The 10841-nt window shown below is 71.2% G+C and overlaps 1 protein-coding gene across 1 annotated transcript in view; it reads right to left on the bottom strand.

Annotated features, from left to right (window-relative positions):
* Positions 1 to 1445: 1445 nt before the first annotated feature.
* Positions 1446 to 10841, bottom strand: part of LOC127045986 (potassium voltage-gated channel subfamily H member 2-like) — a 56588-nt gene continuing 47192 nt past the window's right edge. The window contains exons 5-7 of the mRNA XM_050942881.1: positions 8839 to 9053; positions 2731 to 2823; positions 1446 to 1472 (exon numbers count right to left, since the gene is read on the bottom strand). Coding sequence (XP_050798838.1) covers positions 1446 to 1472; positions 2731 to 2823; positions 8839 to 9053 — 335 coding nt within the window. The remainder of the gene's footprint in view (positions 1473 to 2730; positions 2824 to 8838; positions 9054 to 10841) is intronic.

Raw genomic sequence — 10841 nt, 5'->3', positions numbered from 1 at the left:
AGCCCAGGAGGGGGGGTGGGGCCAGGTGACACCTTGTGCCCAGGGAAACTGGACAAAGGCTGGGGAAGGAGTTGGGGGCAGTGGCTGGAGGAGGCTGCTGGAGGGGTTTCAGTTTTGAGCTGGTTGGGGAAATGGAGGGAGCCCCAAAACTGAGGGATAAGCTCCCTACCCCCTGGGGACTTGATTGAGGGGTCCTGGTTGCACCTACAAGCTCTGTTTGGCACTGTGTCCTGTCATCTAATAAACCTTCTGTTTTACTGGCTGGCTGAGAGTCCCGGTGAATCGCCAGAATTGGGGGTGCAGGGCCCTGACACACACAAACCTCGTGACACCCACCACCCACAGGGTCAGCCAGCAGCCACAGAGACACAGATACCCATCAGGCCCAGGGACATCCAGCACCCATGGTTACACCGATACCCAACACCACCAACCAGACACCTGCTGGGACATAGATTTTGAAATGTGAACCCAGCAACCCCCCAAGGCAGGGCAAAGCCATTCCCTTGACACACGCCACACCCAGCACCAGGAGGATGCAGTGACTTCCCACCCGAAACCCTGCTCCCTGGCAACCCCACCCCTATGGGGGGTAGTGGGGTGGGGATGTCAGGGGGTGCCAGGCTCTGCAGGGGAGGGGAGCAGGGGAGGGGGCGCTCGGGGGTGCTGGGCTCTGCAGGGGAGGGGAGCAGGGGAGAGGGGTACTGAGGAGATGCCGGGCTCTGCAGGGGGAGGGGAGCAGGGGAGTGGGGGCTGAGGGGGTGCCAGGCTCTGCAGGGGCAGGGGGCAGGGAAGAGGGGTGCTCAGGGGGTCCTGGGCTCTGCAGGGGGAGGGGGCAGGGAAGAGGGGTGCTCAGGGGGTGCCGGGCTCTGCAGGGGGAGGGGGCAGGGGAGGGGGCGCTCGGGGGTACCAGGTTCTGCAAGGGGAGGGGGCAGGGGAGAGGGGCACTCTGGGGGTGCCGGGCTCTGCAGGGGGAGGGGGTAGAGCTTGGGGGGGCAGGGGAGAGGGGCACTCAGGGGGTGCCGGGCTCTGCAGGGGGAGCGGAGCAGGGGAGGGGGTGCTCGGGGGTGCCGGGCTCTGCAGGGGGAGGGGGCAGGGCTTGGGGGGCAGGGGAGGGGGGGCTCAGGGGGTGCCGGGCTCTGCACGGGGAGGGGAGCAGGGGAAGGGGCGTTCGGGGGTGCCGGGCTCTGCAGGGGGAGGGGGCAGGGCTTGGGGGGCAGGGGAGGGGGGGCTCAGGGGGTTGCGGGCTCTGCAGAGGGAGGGGGCAGGGCTTCGGGGGCAGGGGAGAGGGGTGCTCAGGGGGTCCTGGGCTCTGCAGGGGGGTGGGGAGCAGGGGAGGGGGCACTCGGGGGTGCCGGGCTCTGCAGAGGGAGGGGACAGGGCTTGGGGGGCAGAGGAGAGGGGTGCTCAGGGGGTCCTGGGCTCTGCAGGGGGAGGGGAGCAGACTAGGGGGCGCTCGGGGGTGCCGGGCTCTGCAGGGGGAAGGGCAGGGCTTGGGGGGCAGTGAGGGGGCAGTTGGGGTGCTGTGGGGTAGTAATCGCTCCTGTCTGCTGTTTGCGGAAGCCCTGCCACTCAACCCAGCCTGCTGGAAATCTAGATCAGCCATGTGGGGCAGGGCGTGGGGGAGGGAGGGTGTGTTTGTCCCCCCCAGAGAACCCCTGTTGCCATGGCAGCACCATCCCTGGGGCCTCATGGGGCCCATCCCGCTGGTCCCCAAGGCCAGGGCTGCTGGCCCGAGCCCCCAGCCCTCCTGTCCCCAGCCCTTCCCTACGCCCCCTCCCTGCCCACTCCTGCCTGTGCAGCCCTGTGCCCCAGCTCCTGCCTGCCCCAGCCCCGTGCGCCTGACCTGTGCCCCTGCCTCGTGCCCCTGCCCCCTCCCTGCCCACCCCTGCCTGCCCTGGCCCCATGCGCCTGACCTGTGCCCCTGCCTCATGCCCCTGCCCCTTCCCTGCCCACCCCTGCCTGTGCTGTCCCGTGCCCCAGCTCCTGCCTGCCCCAGCCCCGTGCCCCATTGCTGTCCCATGCCCCAGCTCCTGCCTGCCCCAGCCCCGTGCCCCATTGCTGTCACGTGCCCCAGCTCCTGCCTGCCCCAGCCCTGTGCCCCATTGCTGTCCCATGCCCCAGCTCCTGCCTGCCCTGGCCCCGTGCCCCATTGCTGCCCCGTGCCCCAGCTCCTGCCTGCCCCAGACCCGTGCCCCCATTGCTGTCCCGTGCCCCAGCTCCTGCCTGCCCCAGCCCCGTGCCCCATTGCTGTCCCGTGCCCCAGCTCCTGCCTGCCCCAGCCCCGTGCCCCATTGCTGCCCCATGCCCCAGCTCCTGCCTGCCCTGGCCCCGTGCCCCATTGCTGCCCTGTGCCCCAGCTCCTGCCTGCCCCAGCCCTGTGCCCCACTGCTGCCCCGTGCCCCAGCTCCTGCCTGCCCCAGCCCCGTGCCCCTGCCCTCCCTGCCCACCCCTGCCTGTGCTGCCCTCTGCCCCAGCTCCTGCCTGCCCCAGCCCCATGCCCCACTGCTGCCCCGTGCCCCAGCTCCTGCCTGCCCCAGACCCGTGCCCCATTGCTGTCCCGTGCCCTAGCTCCTGCCTGCCCCAGCCCCGTGCCCCATTGCTGCCCCGTGCCCCAGCTCCTGCCTGCCCTGGCCCCGTGCCCCATTGCTGCCCCGTGCCCCACCTTCTGCCTGCCCTGGCCCCGTGCCCCACCCCTGCCTGCCCTGGCCCCCTGCCTGCCTCGCCTACCTCCTGTGCCACCAGACTGGAGATGCGGACGGCGCGGCGCACCCGGGCATTCTTGCGGTCGCCCTCGGGCTGCGAGCCACTGTCCTTCCTGCCCTGGGACATGGCAGGCGCTGGGGCCCTCAGATGTGGGCCGCTCCCCTCGTGCGCTCACACCCCTGGTCCCCTCCACGCCCCATCCTGCTGCCAGCACCCGGCTGCATGCCGGCTCCTATCCCGGGCAGCCCCGGAGCTCCAGGCAGCACGGCTGGGTTCTCTGCTCACACTGACAGATGGCAGAGCGGCACTGGCCTGCCCGCCCCGTGCCCACCCACGGGGAGGGGCCTGCCCTGCCCCCCGCCCTCCCCCTCTGCACGGGGGCTTGCACTCTCCCCTCCCCTCCTTCCCCGGACTCACAGGCTGCTCGCTGCCCCTCCCCGCCAGGCCTGTCACAGCATCCGAGCCTCCTCCTGCTGATGGGAAACTGAGGCACAGAGAAGGGATGGGCCTCACCCAGGTCACCCAGTGAGGCAAGGGATGAGCTGACAAGAGGACCCAGGAGTCCAGATTGCCAGTCACCTCCTCCTGTGCCATTATTAAACCTACCCCCACCCCCCCGCCCCAGGGATGGAACCCAGGCATCCTGACTCCCAGCCCCACACCCATGCTCCAACCACCACACCCTATTCCCCCCACCCTGGGGATGGGATCCAGGCGTCCTGACTCCCGGCCCCCACCCCTGCTCCAACCACCACACCCTACTCCACCCCGGCCGAGCTGGGGATGGGACCCAGACTGCTTGCCTCCCAGCCCCCGCTGCTCTATCCCGCATGGGGAGGGGGTGGGCGCTCTGGGATGCCCGGGAGCCCCCGCCCCAGCCCTGGCCATTGCTGATGCCGCTGACTCACCCTGCACCAGCGCCAGGAGCAGGCTGCTTGCGGTGTCCCTGGCAGCCAGCAGCGAGTGCGGGGCAGCTGGGAGAGCCCAGCCAGGGAACACGCCGCGTATTCCTAATGGCCAGAGAGCCCCCAGCCAGGCGCCGTCACCCACCACTGCCCCAATGGCCCTACGGCGGCACCCACACGCTGCCACAGGGCTTCGGCCTCCCCACAGACCACACCTGCCCCACAGGGCCAGCGTTTGGAGGGGGTCCCCCCAGGCACCCCGCAGGTGGGGGCACTCTCCCCTCGCAGTCAGGGCTAGACCAATGCACAGCTTGGCAGGAAAGCCCTGGCAAAGGTGCCACCCAGGGGGCCAGATTTCAGCACTGGGGGGAGCCCTGTGTGACCAGCCCCCCACTCCACCCCAGGGGGAGATCTCAGCCCTGGGGGGGGAGCCCTGTGTGACCAGCCCCCCTGCCCCTCCCCAGGGGGTGGTGAATGCTCTGGATCCCCCAGCTCCCATAGATGTGCCTCAGCCCCTTCCCAGCTGTCAGTGGGCTGGTGGACCCCCCCATGGCACACCGGGAGCCAGGCAGGTGCCACGCAGCTCTCCTGGGTCACTCCGTGCTCTGGCCCACCAGAGGGGCCGTGCCTGGCACTCGTGGATGAGCCCAGCTGTAGGCCCGAGGGGATCCCAGCCCACGCACCGCTATCCCCCCCACCCCGTAGCAGAGTGGGCATCCTGTGTGCCAGGCCTGGCACTAGCCCGACCGCGGTGACCTTGAGTGAGTGCGGCAGGCATAAGGGGGCGGACGGAGGCCTGGCTTGTATGGCTGCTGTCACTGCAGCCAATTCACTGCTCTGTCTGGGGGCCCCCCGCCTGCCCGGCCTGTTCCTCATGCCGGGAGTTAGCGCTGCCGTAAAGCCGCTCACGGCATCCTCTCAGCAACGTCCCCACCCTGCACACGGCACCGTCTGCTCCACACGGGCTTCGGCATGCTCAGCACCCGGCTCCCCCTGCCCTGCCCAGCACCCTGCACCCTGCGCGGCACACGGCTCCCTGCCCGGCACCTGGCTCCCTGCCCGGCACCCAGCTCCCCATGCCCTGCTGGGCACCCTGCACACTGCCCTGCCCGGCACCATGCACCTTGCCCGGCACCCGGCTCCCCCTGCCCTGCCCTGCACCTGGCTCCCTGCACCCTGCTCGGCTCCCGGCATCCTGCCCGGCACACGGCTCTCACTGCCTGGCACCCAGCTCCTGGAACCCAGCTCCCTGCCTGGCACACGGCTCCCAGCACCCAGCTCCCTGCCCGGCACACGGCTCCCTGCACCCTGCCCGGCACCTGGCTCCCTGCCCGGCACCTGGCTCCCCCTGCCCTGCCCGGGACCCTGCACCCTGCGCGGCACCTGGCTCCCTGTCCAGCACCCAACTCCCCCTGCCCTGCCCAGCACACGGCTCCCTGCACCCTGCCCAGCACACGGATCCCTGCACCCTGCCCAGCACCTGGCTCCCTGCCCGGCACCCAGCTCCCCCTGCCCTGCTGGGCACCCGGCACCCTGCCCTGCCCGGCACCCTGCACCCTGCCCGGCACCCGGCTCCCCCTGCCCTGCCTCGGCTCCCCCTGCATCCTGCCCAGCACCTGGCTCCCTGCCCGGCACCTGGCTCCCCGTGCCCTGCTGGGCACCCGGCACCCTGCCCTGCCCGGCACCCTGCACCCTGCCCGACACCCGGCTCCTCCTGCCCTGCCTCGGCTCCCCCTGCCCTGCCCTGCCCTGCACCTGAATCCCTGCACCCTGCTCGGCTCTCGGCATCCTGCCCGGCACACGGCTCTCCCTGCCTGGCACCCAGCTCCCGGAACCCAGCTCCCTGCCTGGTACACAGCTCCCAGCACCCAGCTCCCTGCCTGGCACCCAGCTCCCTGCACCCTGCTCGGCACCCGGCACCCAGCTCCCCCTGCCCTGCCCTGGCTCCCTGCACCCTGCCCAGCACCCAGCTCCCCCTACCCTGCCCAGCACCCTGCACCCTACCTGGCACCTGGCTCCCCCTGCCCTGCCTGGCACCCGGGTCCCTGCACCCTGCCCAGCACTCAGCTCCCTCTGCCCTGCCTGCCACCCGGCTCCCCCTGCCCTGCCCCAGCTCCCTGCACCCTGCCCAGCACCCAGCTCCCTCTGCCCTGCCTGGCACCCGGCTCCCCCTGCCCTGCCCAGGCTCCCTGCACCCTGCCCAGCACCCAGCTACCTCTGCCCTGCCTGGCACCCGGCTCCCCCTGCCCTGCCCCAGCTCCCTGCACCCTGCCCAGCACCCAGCTCCCTCTGCCCTGCCTGGCACCCGGCTCCCCCTGCCCTGCCCAGGCTCCCTGCACCCTGCCCAGCACCCAGCTACCTCTGCCCTGCCTGGCACCCGGCTCCCCCTGCCCTGCCCTGGCTCCCTGCACCCTGCCCAGCACCCGGCTCCCTCTGCCCTGCCTGGCACCCGGCTCCCTGCACCCTGCCCAGCACCCAGCTCCCCCTGCCCTGCCCTGGCTCCCTGCACCCTGCCCAGCACCCGGCTCCCCCTACCCTGCCCGGCACCCTGCACCCTGCCCAGCACCCGGCTCCCTCTGCCCTGCCTGGCACCCAGTTCCCCCTGCCCTGCCCCGGCTCCCTGCACCCTGCCCAGTACCCTGCTCCCTCTGCCCTGCCTGGCACCCGGCTCCCCCTGCCCTGCCCGGGCTCCCTGCACCCTGCCCAGCACCCGGCTCCCTCTGCTCTGCCCAGGCTCCCTGCATCCTGCCCAGCACCCGGCTCCCTCTGCCCTGCCTGGCACCCGGCTCCCCCTGCCCTGCCCAGGCTCCCTGCACCCTGCCCAGCACCCGGCTCCCCGTGCCCTGCCTGGCACCCAGCTCCCTCTGCCCTGCCCGGCACCCAGCTCCCAGCACCCAGCTCCCTGCTTGGCACCCGGCTCCCTGCCCAGCACTCGGCCCCCTCTGCCCTGCCTGGCACATGGCTCCCTGCACCCTGCCCGGCACCTAGCCCCCCCTGCCCTGCCCAGCACCCGGCTCCCAGCACCCAGCTCGGCACCCAGCTCCCTGCCCAGCACTCGGCCCCCTCTGCCCTGCCTGGCACATGGCTCCCTGCACCCTGCCCGGCACCTAGCCCCCCCTGCCCTGCCCAGCAACCGGCTCCCTGAGTTCTGCCCAGCGCCCAGCCCCCCCGCCCTGCTCAGCACCCTCTTCCCTGCTGTGCGCCAGCTGGTGGGGGAGGGGATTATGGGGCCGCCAGCAGCGGTGCAGGAATGAATTTCAGTGCCAAGGCCCTGGGGCTGCTTGGCTCCGTAGCAGCTGGAGGGGAAGGAGCCCGTGCGGAGCAGGGGGAGGGTTGAGGGGGCTGGAGGGGGGGGCCTGCCCAGCCCTGTGGAGCTCACTGTCCAAGGGTGCTGCTGGAACGCTGGGGTCCCCCCTGCCGCTGTGCCCCAGTGCCTGGGGGCTCCCCACCTTCCCCAGACGCAGCTGGCCCTGGCTGTGCCCAGGAGCAGGGCCAGCTCGGGGGGCATCCCCATGTGGGCGCATGTGCAGACACGTGTGGCTGCGTGTGCTGGCAGCATGCACACGTGTTCCTGGGAGGACAGCCAGGCGTGTGGGAGCACATGTGCCTGTGTTGCTGTGTCACTCAGCATGGGCACACGCATGTTGGGGCATGCTGGCCCTTCCATGCCTCTCTCCGGGGGCTCCCCATGCTGCGCTGCCCCCACTCCCATCTCGAGAGCCGTGACCAGCCCCATGGGCGACAGGTGCAGTCACAGCTTCTCCCCGATGGCCCCACGCGGCCTCGCTCCACAGGGTCTGTCTGCAGAACCGGGCCTGCGCCAGGCCCAGTGACCTGCCTGGCAGTGCCCCGTGCCCAGTGCCAGGGGGCATCTGGCTCCACCTCCACTGACCTTCCCCTCAGCTCCTCTCCTGCCCAGCCCCACTGCAGCGCTGGGGCCCAGGATGGCTGCAGCTCCTGTGGGCGCAGCCCAGAGTGGTGCAGCCGGGACGCAGTTTTCCCTGCGGGAGCTGGGGAGGGGGGCTGCGAAGGCGGCAGCAGCTGGCTCTGGTGGGCAGAGGGCAGGGAAGGGAGCCGCAGCGTCAGTCGCCAGGCCTGGCACAGCCCTCGGCACAGGCCCAGGACCTTGGAGCGGCTGCTCCCGGCAGAAGGGGAGGGCAAGTGACGGGGAGCCCGGGCAGGGTGGAGGGCACATCACAGGGGGACCAGGTGGGGGGAGTCACGGGCAGCCCAGGCATGCGGGGGCAGGAACCATCAACATTGCTTATTTTTTCAAGATTTAAACTTTTAAAATCAGGCCAACGTTTTGCCCCCCACCCCACCCCCGAGGACAAGACGCACACAGAGCCCCTGTCTGCCCAGCACCCACAGGGAACCACACTGGGCCCAGCACTGACTGCCAACGGGGAGCCCCCCCCCACCGAGCCTGCAGCCCAGCACCCTCTGATGAGCCCCCGCCGTGCTCCCTGCAGCCCAGCGCCCCATGACGAGCCCCCACCCCGCTCCCCGCAGCCCAGTGCCCCCTGACGAGCCCCCACCCCGCTCCCCACAGCCCAGCGCCCCTTGACGAGCCCCCACCCCGCTCCCCGCAGCCCAGCGCCCCCTGACGAACCCCCACCCCGCTCCCTGCAGCCCAGCGCCCCTTGACGAGCCCCCACCCCGCTCCCTGCAGCCCAGCGCCCCCTGACGAGCCCCCACCCCGCTCCCCGCAGCCCAGCGCCCCCTGACGAGCCCCCACCCCGCTCCCCACAGCCCAGCGCCCCCGGCAAGTCCCCGCCCTGCTCCCTGCAGCCCAGCACCCCCTGCCGAGCCCCCACCCTGCTCCCAGCAGCCCAGCGCCCCTGGTAAGCCCCCGCCCTGCTCCCTGCAGCCCAGCACCCCTGCCAAGTCCCCACGCCATCCCCGCAGCCCAGCACCCCCGCCAAGCCACAGCCCTGCTCCCCGCAGCCCAGCACCCCTGCTGAGCCCCCGCACCACTCCCCGCAGCCCAGCGCACCCCAGCAAGCCCCTGTTCCGCTCCCTGCAGCCAGCACCCCCTGCTGCCCCCCACCCCACTCCTGCTGCTCAGCGCCCCTGGCGAGCCCCTGCTCAGCGAGCATCAGCCTCTCCAGCCGGGTGCCCCAGAACTCTGCCATTGCAGCCGCCCCCGGCAGGACCCAGCTCGCTGCCAGGCAAGGCCACAGGCCGCTCCCCGTTCCCTGCAGGAAGCGCCCCCAGCGGGCCTCACCTGGGTGACCTTCTCGGTGACGTTGTGCGTCCGATCCTTCAGCTTGGTGGGCGCGATGATCTCCCGCTCGCTGGCCGGCGACGCCAGGAAGGCCTCGGCCTTGAAGTCCACGAAGTTGAGTGTGATCTGCGGGATCCTGCTGATGGCGCGGTAGCGCATCAGGTCCGAGTCCGAGGTGGAGTTCAGCAGGGTGCTGCGCAGGTTGTTCATGGCCCCTGAGGAGAAGAGGGCGCGAGGGTTGGGGGCAGGTGGGCACACAGGGCCCTGCCCCCGGCAGGAGGCAGCAGCTCTGGGAACTGCCCTAGAGACAAGGAGACATGGGCACAGATGGGCTCCAGGCTCGGTGTGGGCGGGACAGACCCTGCGCCAGCTCCCATGGGGCTGGTGTGGGCGGGACAGACCCGGTGTCAGCTCCCATGGTGCTCGGTGTGGGCAGGACAGACCCGGCGCCAGCTCCCCTGGGGCTCGGTGTGAGCGGGACAGACCTGGCGTCAGCTCCCATGGGGCTCGGTCTGGGCGGGACAGACCCCATGCCAGCTCCCCTGGGGCTCAGTGTGAGCGGGACAGACCCGGCGTCAGCTCCCATGGGGCTGGTGTGGGCGGGACAGACCCGGTGTCAGCTCCCATGGTGCTCGGTGTGGGCAGGACAGACCCGGCGCCAGCTCCCCTGGGGCTCGGTGTGAGCGGGACAGACCCGGCGCCAGCTCCCCTGGGGCTCAGTGAGAGCGGGACAGACCCCGCGCCAGCTCCCCTGGGGCCCAGTGTGAGCGGGACAGACCCGGCGTCAGCTCCCATGGGGCTCGGTGTGGGCATGACAGACCCCATGCCAGCTCCCCTGGGGCCCAGTGTGAGCGGGACAGACCCGGCGTCAGCTCCCATGGGGCTCGGTGTGGGCAGGACAGACCCAGCGTCAGCTCCCCTGGGGCTCAGTGTGAGCGGGACAGACCCGGCGTCAGCTCCCATGGGGCTCGGTGTAGGCAGGACAGACCCGGCGTCAGCTCCCATGGGGCTCGGTGTGGGCAGGACAGATCCGGCGCCAGCTCCCCTGGGGCTCAGTGTGAGCGGGACAGACCCCATGCCAGCTCTCCTGGAGCTTGGTCTGGGCGGGACAGACCCCGCGCCAGCTCCCCTGGGGCTCAGTGTGGGCAGGACTAATCCTGCGCCAATGCCCCCGGGGCTCAGTGTGGGTAGGACTGACCCCGTGCCAGTGTCCTCAGGGCTGGGTGTGGGTGGGACTCACCCTGTGCCAGCTGCCCTGGGGCTGGGTGTGGGCAGGACTGACCCCGTATCAGCTCCTCTGGGGCTAGGTGTGGGCAGGACTCACCCCATGCCAACTCCCCTGCACATGGATGTGGGCAGAATGGGCACTATGTGAACTCCCGTGTCTGGGTGCACCACACTGGGGCTGTGTGAGGGCAGGACAGATCCGTGCTGGTGCCCTAGGGCTGTGTGAGGGCGGGACTAGCCCTGTGCCAGCGTCCCAGGGCTGGGTGTGGCGGGACAGATCCTTGCTGGTCCCCCAGGGCTGGGTGTGGGTGGGACAGATCCGTGCCGGTGCCTCTGGGCTGGGTGTTGGAGGGACAGATCCAGGGCTGGGTGTGGGGGGGACAGATCTGTGCCGGTGCCTCTGGGCTGGGTGTAGAGGGGGACAGAACTGTGCGGGTGCCTCCGGGCTGGGGGTGGGGGGTGGACAGACCCAGGGCTGGGGGTGGGGGGGACAGATCCATGCCAGTGCTCCAAGGCTGGATGTGGGGGGGACAGATCCGTGCTGGTGCCTCTGGGCTGGGTGTGGCGGGGGACAGATCTGTGCCGGTGCCTCCGGGCTGGGTGTGGGGGGTACCCATCCATGCTGGTCCCCTGGGAGTGGGTGTGGGTGGGACAGATCCATGCCGGCGTCCTGGGGCTGAGTGTGGGCAGCACTAGCCCCATGCCGGTGTCCCGGGGCTGGGTGTAGGTGGCACAGATCCTTGCTGGTGCCCCAGGGATGGGTGTGGGTGGATTGG

Source organism: Gopherus flavomarginatus, chromosome 2 (assembly GCF_025201925.1).
Source record: "Gopherus flavomarginatus isolate rGopFla2 chromosome 2, rGopFla2.mat.asm, whole genome shotgun sequence".
In the NCBI taxonomy this organism is placed as follows: domain Eukaryota; kingdom Metazoa; phylum Chordata; order Testudines; family Testudinidae; genus Gopherus; species Gopherus flavomarginatus.
This window is presented reverse-complemented; position numbering and strand designations above follow the sequence as displayed.